Source organism: Plectrocnemia conspersa, unplaced genomic scaffold (assembly GCF_051122295.1).
Source record: "Plectrocnemia conspersa isolate PC_06_02 unplaced genomic scaffold, ASM5112229v1 ptg000011l, whole genome shotgun sequence".
In the NCBI taxonomy this organism is placed as follows: domain Eukaryota; kingdom Metazoa; phylum Arthropoda; class Insecta; order Trichoptera; family Polycentropodidae; genus Plectrocnemia; species Plectrocnemia conspersa.
Genome location: NW_028277175.1, coordinates 15,877,435 through 15,891,085, shown reverse-complemented (window position 1 = coordinate 15,891,085; position 13,651 = coordinate 15,877,435). Strand labels below are relative to the sequence as shown.

At 36.9% G+C, this 13,651-nt stretch overlaps 3 protein-coding genes across 3 annotated transcripts; 2 read left to right on the top strand and 1 right to left on the bottom strand.

Annotated features, from left to right (window-relative positions):
- Window positions 1–4,705: 4,705 nt before the first annotated feature.
- LOC148229666 (alanyl-tRNA editing protein Aarsd1) lies at window positions 4,706–7,450 on the top strand. Its single transcript, XM_088196854.1, has 8 exons — window positions 4,706–4,861; window positions 4,924–5,052; window positions 5,111–5,270; window positions 5,332–5,546; window positions 5,614–5,720; window positions 5,789–5,929; window positions 6,001–6,309; window positions 6,908–7,450. The coding sequence occupies exons 1-8, from the start codon at window positions 4,823–4,825 to the stop codon at window positions 7,041–7,043; spliced, it is 1,236 nt and encodes a 411-aa protein (XP_088052980.1). The 5' UTR covers window positions 4,706–4,822; the 3' UTR covers window positions 7,044–7,450.
- Window positions 7,451–8,013: 563 nt separating this feature from the next.
- bc10 (BLCAP apoptosis inducing factor bc10) lies at window positions 8,014–10,424 on the bottom strand. Its single transcript, XM_088196855.1, has one exon. It carries the CDS (start codon window positions 10,287–10,289, stop codon window positions 10,041–10,043), a length of 249 nt encoding a protein of 82 aa, XP_088052981.1. The 5' UTR covers window positions 10,290–10,424; the 3' UTR covers window positions 8,014–10,040.
- Window positions 10,425–12,068: 1,644 nt separating this feature from the next.
- Window positions 12,069–12,793, top strand: RpS28b (Ribosomal protein S28b). Its single transcript, XM_088197709.1, has 2 exons — window positions 12,069–12,338; window positions 12,642–12,793. Exon 1 carries the CDS (start codon window positions 12,125–12,127, stop codon window positions 12,323–12,325), a length of 201 nt encoding a protein of 66 aa, XP_088053835.1. The 5' UTR covers window positions 12,069–12,124; the 3' UTR covers window positions 12,326–12,338; window positions 12,642–12,793.
- Window positions 12,794–13,651: the final 858 nt, after the last annotated feature.

The window sequence follows — 13,651 nt, the reverse complement described above, 5'->3', positions numbered from 1 at the left end:
TCTCCCACGCCCTACAAAAAAGTAGTGGAAACTATGAAAAAATCTATCACCCACTTCACGACTAAACAAACCAACAACGGCATTAATATCGCCGTCTCCACACCAGACGATTACAGAAAGGCGACCACGGCTCTTAAACTAGCCAAAATCCCCTTCTACACATATTCTCTCCCAGAGGACAAACCCCTAAAAGTTGTCCTCCGAGGAATCCCCACCTCTCTTTCCCCTGAGGAAATAAAAGAAGCCCTCACCGAACAGGGCTTCGCAATCGCTGAGGTCATCCGCATGTCCTCAAGAACGACAAAAATCCAATACCCAATGGTACTAGTTAAGTTAACTAAATCTGACCAGCAAAAAGCTCTATTTCAACTGGATTCCCTCCTCCACCTGAAAATAACGGTGGAGAGCTTAAACCAGCCGACCAAAGCCGCTCAATGCCACCGTTGCCAACGGTTCGGCCACGCCGCACTAAATTGCGCAATGGAATACGCATGCGTCAAGTGCGCAGGCGACCACCCCACCTTCAACTGCACAAAGGACGCAAAGTCAGCGCCAAAGTGCATCAACTGCGGCGGAGCTCATCCGGCCAGCTACAAAGGCTGCCCGAAATGGCCGGCGCCCAAAAATCCCCCCAAATACGCCACTCCACCGCCAACCCCACTGCCAACCCCACCTCCACCGACTCGTCCAGTCACCCTACAGACGAAATATAGCCAGGTTTTAAAACCAACTCCCCCCCCAACTTTCTCTCCCGAGCTAATAGCTCAGATCACCGCAATGGTCATTCAGACCCTGGCGACAAACCCCTCTTTCAATGGCAGTAAATAAAGCCAGCTCTCTCACCCTGGTATATTGGAACGCCAACGGCCTCACCCACCGAATTCTCGAACTCAGACAATTTATAAAAACGTACAATACTGACATACTACTAATTAACGAAACACATCTCCGCCAATCCAACGCTCCTAACATCCCAAATTACATCCTATATAAAAATGACAGAATCCACAGCAGGGGCGGTGGAACCGCAATATTTATCAAAAAATCTATCGCCCACAACAGAATCCCCACCCCCGACCTACTACAATCAGAAGCCACAATTTTACAAATACCCACCACTGACTCGGGCACCTTCAAACTAATAGCATATTATAGTCCACCCAACTCACCCATCGACTACGACGATCTAAATAAACTTTTTTGCGACAACACTCCCACAATCGTAGCCGGCGACTTCAACGCCAAGCATCCCTTCTGGAATTGCCCACGCGCCTCCCGCAAAGGTAACGACCTCTTCAACTACGCCTTCAACTCTAACGTTTGCGTAATCGGCCCTCCCGAACCCACTTGCTATAGCGCAATCGGACGTCGCCCATCCACTATAGACCTTCTAGCCCACAGCAACTTTCCATGGTCGATCGAACTCCACGCCATAAGCGACCTCTCTTCTGACCACAACCCGGTTCTGGTCAATCTCTCAAACCCTTTTGACATCACCCGGCCCCATACAGCTGAATCCCCCGGGATTTCAAAATTCACACACTGGCTAAAATTCAAATTTCACTTAGAAACAAACACAATAATCCCACACTTCTTAGCCACTAACGATCAAATAGACTCAGCAGTACAATCTCTTACAAACAACTACACAGCAGCATTAAACTTCGCGGCCACTCCAACTTCCAATACAAGTACCCGCCCCCGCCTAGACCCTGAGACCAGACTGTTGATCTCCACCAAAAACCACTTTCGCAGACGCTGGCAACGCTACGGTGACCCAGCGGACAAAATAGAAATGAACAAACACCAAGCGATAGTCAGAAAAGCGCTTCGAGATTTCCACAACAAGCAATGGGACAAAAAAATCAATTCTCTGGCCACCCAAGATAATTCCCTATGGAAATTAGCTAAATCACTCAAAAAACCCTCCCCGTACACCCCACCACTGCATACCTCCAACAGGGGACTGGTATACACGTCCACGGAAAAAACAGAAGCCTTCGCAGACTCTCTTCAAGAGCAATTCACGCCCAACCCTGCCCGCAGAGGACACAACACATTCACAGATTCGGTAAACTCCACCGTGTGCTCAATTAACTCAAAAACTCCGTCGGACAAAATTAAATTAACATCTCCGGCTGAAATATACTATTTCATCCAGAACCTCCGGCCCCACAAAGCCCCCGGATTAGATAACGTCCCCAACAAGGCTCTGACATATTCTCCCAAGAAAACAATCGTCACAATAACCAACATCTTCAACGCAGCTTTGCGCAATCGGTACTACCCCCCAGCTTGGAAATCTGCTATTGTAGTAATCCTCCCAAAGCCCAACAAAGACCCAAAATTTCCTCAAAACTACCGCCCCATCAGCCTTCTATCCTCTATCAACAAACTGTTCGAGCGAGTGATCCACAGACGTCTCACCACACTGACACGCGAGCTGAAAGTTCTTCCGGACGAACAGCACGGGTTCAGAGAAAACCACAACACATTACACCAACTCTTGCGCGTAACCGACACCATTTCGAACAATTTCAACCACAAATCTTCCACAGTAGCCGTATTTTTTGACATATCCCAAGCCTTCGACAGGGTATGGCATGAAGGCCTCTTGTACAAACTCCACACACTTAACTTCCCCACTAGCATTATCCAGCTGATAGCTTCATTTTTAGATAGCCGCACATTTCAAGTGCGATTCGAGGGCTGCCTCTCGGCACCCAGACAAATCAAAGCAGGAGTACCTCAAGGCTCCATAATCTCACCGCTACTGTTCAACATCTTCACGTCCGACGTCCCAAAGCCATCCAACCGTCACACCATACTTGCACTTTACGCGGACGACACTGCGCTTTTAAGCTCGTCCAAATCTATTCCTCTTGCCATTTCGCGTGCTCAGAAAGAAATAGACAAATTAGAACTATGGTACGCCAAATGGCGCTTTAAAATTAATCCAGACAAAAGCCAAGGACTAATATTCACAAAAAAAAGTTGTACAAACCCACCCAGACTTAAAATTAGAAACACCCCAATTCCTTGGTCAACCCAAGTCAAATACCTCGGCCTCACCCTAGACAAAAAATTGACCTGGGGGCCCCACATAGCTAACACGGCAAGAAAAGCTACAGCCGCCTACGGAGCCCTATACCCACTCATAGGAAGACGTAGCGTCCTCAACATAAAAAACAAACTATTGCTTTACAAAGCCATCATCAGACCCACTTTAACATACGCCTCCCCTATATGGGGTACAGCAGCCCTAACTCACATCAAAAAGATGCAAGTATGCCAAAACAAGATTTTACGCACAAGTGTAAAAGCGCCATGGTTCGTACGGAACGAACAAATACACAACGACACAAACACGCCATACCTCTTTGACCACATTCTCAAACTAGCTCAACAGTTCTACAGGCACATCCCTAAGATAGACAACAATTCCATTAAACACCTAGCGGACCTAGATCCAAACACCATCCCCCACAAACACAAACGCCCACAAGGTATCCTAACCCGCCAACTACCAACCACCTCCCCTCCCATTACCGCAAACCCAGCCCAACCCATATCTAAACAACATATAAAACACAGATAATATATACATTATCTTTTCAGACAGACAAAGGTGTAAAAGGATCAACATCCACGGTACACCAAAAACGTCATGATCAAGGATCAAGGATCTCACTTTACACATTCTACTCAGGACTTCTGACACTGCAACACTCACTGGACTACACGGATTCTACACCTCGCCTCCTGTTCGAGCAACCATCTCCAGGACACGCGCTCGAGGTTTAATATCGACGACTGTCGAAGGATCCCAGTCAACACGTGTCAAGAACGTACCGGACGATTTCATAAGGGCCACTTTGTACAGTTCGCTGTACAAACGTCCTATCACAGATCGTCAACCGGACTGCTGATAACTACAAAACAGAAGCGTAACCCCACGACCGCTTCATTGCCAAAATGGATTTTTTTAAACCATAATCGAATTGTTCTCTGAATAACTGTCATTTTGTTATTTTTTTCATCTGTCACAGCTGCATTGTGTCCCAACTTGAATTCGTATAAAAGAAGACTGGCAATTTATTAGTTTACACCCTTCCGTTAAGGGCTGCAAAAATTAACAATAACAAAAATAACTTCTCATTTAAAGACGATTAAAGGGCACAATGTATTTGTAAATTAAAAATATCCGAAGGTGTTAAATACTGCATGGAATCTTTTTCAATTGAGGTTGATCTTAAGCTGATTGAAAATCGGCAAGTTCGTGTGGTACAACCTAATAAATAAAATAACAAGTTAGAAAGGTACTATAAAAGACTTAATAATTACCTGTACTCCAAAATGTTTGCAAAATAAAAAAATGGTCCATGCGCTAACATAAGTTGGACAGTGCTGTAACTGTCGGTAACCTGTATTCCTACTCTATCTCTATATAAAACTAGGCTTAACGAATTATTTTTGCATTTAAGTAAAATAAATTTTCGGATTTTTTTTTCGGAAAACGATTTGTTGCAGAGAATCATTCATGGGGTTTTCACTGTTCTGACAAATGCTCACTCACACCTAATCTGTTTAACAGTAATGCGCAAACAATACGTTGAATTGAACAAATATTTTATATAGTATTACTAATTTAAATTGTCCTCTTCATTAATGTATAATGAAAAGTAAATACAAATTTCATTGTAATCTTTTTATGGTCAAAAAATGCGCTCTTTAGATAACTGTCAGAATTAACCATCCTACTTGCATACTACCTATAACCTTGCCTGGTTCGCCGATTATTTGCCTACAATAATTGAACAAAATGGTGTTTATGTGCCAGCGTGATAGCTTTTTGAAAGAAGTAAGTTATTTAAACATTTTGAAATACACCACGAGCCGTTGTCTTAATGATGTTTTTGTAAGTTTTCTTCGACGGTAAAATATTGCACAAAATCGAAACTCCAACTACTACAAAATGGCAAGAAAGTAGAGCGTGATGGATATGACATTGTGCTCGAAGATACCATATTGTTTCCAGAAGGAGGTGGTCAAGTAAGTAAATGGTTTACTGTTCTATTTTTTACATATCTAATTAATAACGATTCGTTAGCCTTGCGATTTAGGTTGGCTGAACGATAAAGAAGTATTGCAAGTGACACGGCGAGCCGATGAAGCTGTACATTTTTTAACGGAACCATTTGAAGAAGGTTCTGTCGTTCAACAGAAGATCAATTGGAATAGGCGCTTCGATCACATGCAGCAACATTCAGGTATTATATATTTCCTTAATTTTTAAATCAACATATTATATTATTCTGCGTTTGTATTTAGGTCAACATTTGCTATCATCTATATTGGAAAATCAATATAAATTAATGACAACGGCATGGTGGTTAGGAGAAGAAGAATCGCACGTAGAATTAGATTGTACATCTATATCTCGGGAGATTATTGACGAAGTTGAAGAAAAATGCAATAAGGCTATAAGAGACGGCGTTCCGGTGAATGTAAAAGTTTGCGAAAAAAATGATCCAAGTCTGAGCGAAGTATTTTTTTTCTTATTGTTTTTTTTGTTTTGTTTTGCATATTTTAATGTTGTAGTTTTAATTAAAGGCGCACACAAGAGGACTTCCAGATGATCATACAGGACTCGTTCGTGTTATATCTATTGATGGTATCGATGAAAATTTATGTTGTGGAACTCATGTCACAAATCTGAGGTTTTTGTCATATAATATTATATCTATAATATGCATGCTTGACTTTAAGGTGCTAATTTATATTTCAGGCAGCTTCAAGTGATTAAACTGCTGCGCGCAGAACCTGGAAAAAAAAATAAAATGAATTTGCGATTTTTAGTTGGTTCTAGAGTTGTATCTGGTTTCCAAAGATGTTTAGATAGAGGGCAAACTTTAACTAAGATTTTAAAGTGAGTTTATTTTTTTAAGGTTTTTCTTTATTATACGATTTTTTTATGTATATATTTAATTTTATTGATAGCAATGATCCTGGAAGGCATGCTGATTTGGTTGAAAAGTTACAAAAGTCGACGAAAACGATGAACAAATCTATTCTAACCATGTTGAAAGACATCGCCGCTATGGAAGCAAATATTATAAAGAAATCAAATCCTTTACCTAAATATGCATGCTTTCATCGAAAGGAAGGCGATCAAAATTATATAAAAGCTTTGAGTAGAGCTTTAGATGATATGAACATATTTTATTTTATTGCCGTTGGTGATGGAAAACAAGGCGGTAATATTATTGTGAAAGGAGACGAAGAAGATGTCGGAAAATTGACTCCACAGTATGTATTGTATATATTTAGTTTAACGATAGCTTTATATTATTATTTAATAAAGAAAGATTAGCAAAACATATTAATTTTATGTTATATGTAGAAAAATCTAACCCTAAATAAACGAAGTCGTTAAAAATGGCTCAGAAAATTGGTTTATATGAGAAACTAGAATTTTAATACAAAAAAAAATGTGCTAGAGTTATTAATTACATTTTAATATTGTTTTCATATTATTTTGGATAATGGAGAATTAAAGATCTTTAATCCGAAATATACGATAGTGAGATTTATTTGAAATGATTACTAAAGTTTTATTGAATTATGTTATTGATGATCGATAAAGGCTCATCACCTGACACTGCATTGTTTCAGTTTACTTGTTTTACTGAATTTCTTTTTTTTTCTCTGTAAGAGCAAATTTTGTTGTCAGTAAGGAGGAAACAGTGTATGTATATTAGGCAGCACATCAACCCTTATTTTTTTTTCTTATCAAGAAACAAGCTCTTTTATTCATTACATCAAATCTATCATTATTTCGTTTTATATATGTATGTTTTTTAATATTAACTTGTTTCTTAAATGAATGATATCTTATGAATTACAGATTGTGCGAGATCCTCAATGGAAAAAGTGGTGGTTCAGGTGGAAGAATTCAAGCAAAAGTGAGCGATTTAACACCGATTCCTAAGTGCAACAAGTTGATTAAAGATTATTTTGATTCTTTATCATCCGCACAATAAATATAACCATTTATAAAATGTAAAATTATATATTTAATATTAATGTTTATTTGAATTCACAAAATACTTATTATTATATAAAACACGGCTCGGCAACCTATGACCCGTTTGGTGATTTGAAGTGACCCATTTCAGTTCTGCAAACATCATTTTTTTAACATGTCACATATATGGTTGTTAGGACCAAAAATATTCACTGACCCAAATATTCTTTTTAAAGGTCACATTTTAATTATTTTGACCCGCTGCCAAAAAAGGTTGCCGAGGCCTGATATAAAAGTATAACATATATATTCGTGTGATCTCATATGGATGCTGTGGTTTGTGATCAAAAAGTTACATTGTATTCTTTATTCAAATAATCATGCCACTCTGGTGAATAAATAAACATATATGATGTAAGTGTATATACTGTTTTATTTCTATTGTATTTTTATTCCATATATTTTTTTTATTAGCTCCTTTATATAAGTCAGTGTTTCTTAAACTGTTTGCTTTCACACCTCCACCGGTGAAGTTTCATTGCTTGCCAGTGTTAGTGTTTTTTTATATTGATTGCGAGTGTTAATACATACTACAAATAATTACTTAAGTTTTCGTCGGTTTCGGATTTCAACGATTGTTTTTGAACGCATTATTTCGTTTTGATATTTGTTAAGAAAACCTAAAGGTCAAATAATTCTTACTGAACTTCTTTTTTATTCCCTGAAAACGCATATATAGCATTATTAGTATGCATATGTAGTATAAATAAAATTTGTTTATATGTAAGTACACATGCACTTGTGCTCTTTGTGTATGTGTGTTATTATAAACTATATTCATTTAAAGCTGATAGGATATTCTACCTAGGCTAGGCGAATACGCTAGTAAAACACAATCTTCTTTGAAGGTTATCATCAGATGATGATAAATAAACAATATAATGTTATCTCTTGTTTAAATATAGTAGAATTAAATAAAAAATCAGTTAACAAGAAAATGTTTACATTTTATTAAAAAAAATATTTACATCATCACTTTACAAATATTTTTTCTCTATAACTAGCGTGTCAAATATACAGCGCTCCAATTGCGCATTCGAACAAATGCAAACCTTCTCTAAATGCTCAGATTGTCTAGATTTACGTGTTGAATAATTCTATTTAAATAAAAAATTAAACCTGCAGCTATGAAAATTTGCATCTTTTGACACGCTTCAAACAGATTTAACATCGACATCTAAAAAGAACATCACAGACTGAAGTGAGTTTGACTTTGGCATGCTACAATTTTCGAAATATGTATAGCTGATAAGCAGCGTTCAAAATCTAATCTCGATCTAATGTTATTTTATAGATATAATTTAAATAAAACCTAATTACGATGGACATTCAGAAGCTTGAATCGATTAAAAATCGTTTTAATTTGGAATATAATTTTATAGACGATAGTCTCGTTTTAAACAATATCAAACATACTCGTACATCAAGTATACAATTTGTGCACAAAGTCAATTTGAAATGCCATTATTACTGAACAAATACTCCGTTACATTTAGCACCCATGCGGTGACTGCGATCATTGTATATCTAAATAAAATCAAAGATAACACAATAGCCACTAGCCCTGACTTTATATAATTATATTAATGTATTAATAATTACATAATTGCACAATCATAGTTTTTTCTTAAACCATGTATCAACATTTTATCGACCATTTGGTTAAAACTTGCAGAAGCGCTCTAATGACGATGACAACGAAAACATCACAGTTTTTATTATTATGGACGAATAAACTGATTTTATATATTGATGTGATAAGTGAGTGTTTAACATTCATCCGTACATTTGATAGATGCAAATAATACGATACATGTACTAATTACTGAAAGTGCAGTATTTATTGGAAGACGGTGCCTACTGACTTGCTCTATCTCAAAGAGGTAAATTGATATTTGTTCGTCTGAGAAACAGACGCTACAAAATACTATGAATCGGGTGAACGTGTTCAATTACTCTTTTAGACTAAGTTTTGTGTGCTCTTTCCCGTGGACACACTCATTAAGTTGCAGGTCAAAATTATTTATAACTCTCGATTAACGGCCAGATCAGTTTCATATACACAGGCTCATCTTTCAGATATAAAAAATACTGGATTTTTGGCAAAATATGTATAAAGTCAATAACATGTTAACTGCACTTTATGAATGGACTAAGTTTTGCCCTGCAAATGTGCACCAGCAATGGCCAAAAACAGCTAAATTTAGAATTATCTATTGAATATGTTAGCTGTACTTTATTATGTAGCTAAATATATAACATGAAACAAGAATGATATATTTATTGCCTATTTGGGGCTATCAGAATGGCGATTTTGACTCTCTTGAAAATCTCTACTTTTTATTTTCAAACATATTATATAGAACCCCTTATAACATGGATACAATTTAATAACTATAAGTATTTCATCAATCGACTATTTCTCTTCTCTAAAGTAGTCCGCACACGGTGCGATCATCTGTCGTATACCTTAACGGGTAAAACTGTCTGCTTGATATATAAGACGGAAAGTCAGTAGGTAAGTAATGAATTGAAGTTATCACTAGATGGCAGCACAAATTGGGTGTCATGCGACACAAGCGAGAGTAAAAATGAGAGACGCCTCTTAATGTCTGTGTATAATGAAAATTTAAGGTTACTGGAGATTGAGTCGACCGATTTGTAATTTACTTACTGACTTTCCTGGAGAAAATATGGGCCATTTTATAAAATGTCGATCAAACTCGCAAAAGCCATATATAAGAAAGTACAATGTTAATTTTTGTAAGTATATGGCAATCGGGTAATAAGCGTGTCTCGGTGCCTCATAATGGCAATATAAAAATTAGAAACGAAATAAAATCACGAACGGTCTACGCGTCGGTTACGTATTATTGTCTCGACGGTCAGATCTAGGATAGTTTGGCAAGCCGGTCGGAGCGCTAGAGTCTTCGGTGTCGGGGAGAGGATAGGATCATGAGGCAGCGGAATCGCAGCGTTCCGCGTCGCATTGGTTGACCCAGAAGAGGCAACTGCCGAGGCCGCTGTAGCATATGAGGAAGACGGCCACGAGGAAGAGCAGGCTGCAGATAGCGCAGGGCTTCCGCTCGAGGAAGAAGCCTATCAGGTAGAGCACCATGAACATGGCGTGCGTGTGCACGAGAGCCGCGTTCATGGGCTTCGGTATGAGCAGCACGGGTATCAACCATTGCAGGCAATACATGGAGCCCGCCGGTGGGGGCGAGCTCGCCCATACCCCCCCGCCTTCCCGCCTGCGTCCGAAGCCTCGCCGGGCTGTGACGCAATTGCGCTCTGACACCAGCCCGTGCGAATCCTAATGGCGGTGTTGCCACTCGGCGCCGTCGCTCTGGCGGATGAACAATATTTGCATACAATTAATTACAAAACCACTCAAAAATATCATTATTTTTTAAATGATATTATTATACCGTGCTGCTGGGGTTCTTGTTAAAGATTTTCAACTTTTCCAAAGTGACATGTAAAATATTGCCACTACAAAAAATGCTATTTTTTATGTAGTGGTAAGACTTGGCCATACCGACATATGAATTTGGTCACAATTCAGAATCTTGTCTGATAAACGACTATAATCATCGGTTTCACTCTAAGGTTTCCACGGGTTTCCGGAAACATGTTAAAAATAAAAAAATGATGTAAAGTTTGTTAAAACTTCAACTATACGAATGTTTTAAAATTATTTTCGAAGATAACAACTTTGAAAACAAGCTATAGTATATTCACAATGTAGGAGTGGGACCTTTTATGTTGTTAGCTGTTAGCGATTCGACGTGAACTGCACTCAAGTTGTGGGAATAACGGAATCTGAAAACAAGTCGATATTTTTTTTCGAACATGCTGATTTACTTCATCTTTCAGTTTGGCATATTCTTCGAATCAAAATTGACGTATTTTTATTTCGATTTTGCTTAATTAAATTTATTAAGATTTTTAAATTTAAATTAAGTTTTATACGTACATTTTAATTTCATATTATATAATAGTATTAGAATACTTTTTCTTGTGGTAGTTGATTCATTAATTATCAATAAACTTATACTTTTCGATTGAATTATTTTTTAAATACATTTTTTTCATATCGTCACTTATATGATTCACAAAACTCATGCAAGCGTTTATTGAATAAATAATACGACGCATTTTAATTTTATTCAGTTCATGCAGAGCAATATCACTTTTAAAAGTATATATTGATTGATTTTTCTTGGCTAATTTATATTCAGTTCAAATTTTTTGTTATTTTTTTGCGAGATAATGATCTACAAAAATGTAATGTAATTAATTATATTTTTTCGGCTTTAGAAACAAATTTTATCGCTATTTTCTGTGCTCTTTTGATTTAATTATTGGCATATTCCTTGGAAATTTTCATTTTCATCGTCATTTCAATTCTGATTTCTGCAAACTTTCATTTTGTACATGTTCAACTACTCATTTTTTAAGCAAAGATGTTTCTGAATCCATAAAATGATTGGTTAATAAAGAAAATCTAAAGATATCTTTGAATTTGTGTTTTTTTAATGTTTGAAAACTGAAATTAGATCACATTTACATAGGATATAAAAATAACAACTCACTTGAACATATATTATATTATCAAATAAATGATAAGCAAGTAAATGTTAATCAATTTTTGTTAGAGGAGGATAAAAGAGGACATAATTTTTGAGAAAGACAAGGATTTCAAAAGGAGGACGTTTCATTACATTAACTAAACAAATAATAATATTTTATATTTGTTTCTTGTAGTTTTAAATTATGAAGGGCCTCTGAAATTGTGTACACTTGCTAAATAGTTTTGCGTGCTTTTACAAAAATATAAATACAATAAAATTGAAATAAATAAGTATGCTTGTTAATATAAATAACCAATTCAGAGATTTAAGTGATTTTGAATAAAATAAATGATTAAAACATGGACAAGGAATTAGACGCGCGCAATGTAATATTCGCGGATGGCAACATTTGCCAACCTCTTTTTCCGGCGGCCCTGCACGTGTACGAGCGTGTGTCACCAAGATGGATAACAAGCAATTCGTTCTTGCGCGCGTCATCCTTGTACTGGGTCGCACCGGCTCCCAGGGCCAGTGTACCCAGGTGAAGGTCGAGTTTTTGGCCGAGCACAACCGACAGATCATCCGCAATGTGAAGGGGCCCGTTCGCGAGGGAGACGTACTCACCCTCCTCGAGTCCGAAAGAGAAGCTCGGAGGTTGCGGTAACCGCTTACACCAGGTAAACGTCCGTTTTACTCATTTATCAGTTTTTACTTCTGCGCTTTTCTTCGGCTTCGGTTTTATGTCGATCGGCCGATTGACGCGTGGTTTGACTTTTAGCATCTATATATCGTACCATATAGCCGTAATTGATGATGAACTAAATCATATAAATGAATACAATTTCAAAATCGTCTATTTACTTGACATTCAACATTGAAGTGTCCTTTTTTGATACATAACCTCAATTGACATTTCAGTTAATTTATATGTAAAATATTTTTTTTATGAACAAAATATTTATTGTTTCTTCTTTTTTCAGATCTATGGAGTGGAGTCGTCTAATTTACGTTTTAATTTAATGAACATACGCAATCATGTAAACCGACATCTTGTTTATAATAATCCATTGATATACTTTGTATCAAAAATGCATATTATGTCAATATTTATAATATAAAAAAGGAACTCCAAGATATCTTTTATTTCACTTACATCTGATGTTACATTGTTATTCATCCATTCCTTAGGTATTTGGAATTGTTGGATCCAAATTTTCCGAGATTTTTGAAAATCATCAGAAGTTATAACTTTGATACTTTCCTGTTATTAAGGGTCAAATTTATTCTAAAAAATATTTATTAATTTGTTTATATACATCACTCTTCTGACCAACGCGCACTTGCCGCCCGTTCGAACCTAACATGTTTGACTTTAAAAACGTTCTGCTACATGACTATGATTTAAAATTTAAACAGTACGTGCCAATGGGCGATAGCGAGTGAGCGTTGGTCAGAACAGTGAACTCTTCTCACAAATTATACAGCTTATGTTTCGGTACGAGACTGAGCACGTTCATTTTTAATGAGAATATAATTTGTATATAAATAATATGTAGAAACAAATGACTAAATATTTTTTTAGAATAAATTTGGCGCCTTTAATTTTATATATTTACACAAAATAATTATGTTTTGGAATCTATTGCACCTTTGATTTGATCTTACTTGCATATGTGGTAGTGGTATTGTGATGGTGATGGCCAACAATGTTGACACTTTATATTATTGTATAATAATTATTGTCCTAATTGATAATTATGAAATCTGCTGTTGCCAGTTGTTCTTTCTCGGCATCGTTTCGTTCAGCTGCTACCAGGTCAAATAAGTTGTAGAGGTAAGTCCAAGGTTTTGTAGCAGATTCTTCAGCTATAATTGTGTCGGTGTCAGAACGCACCTATTAACGTGTGTGTAATACTACGTCATCTGATCAAAGTGTTATAGCCAAGGTGTATCACTTTGAGTTTGGTGATCTAATGTCTGAACAGTGACA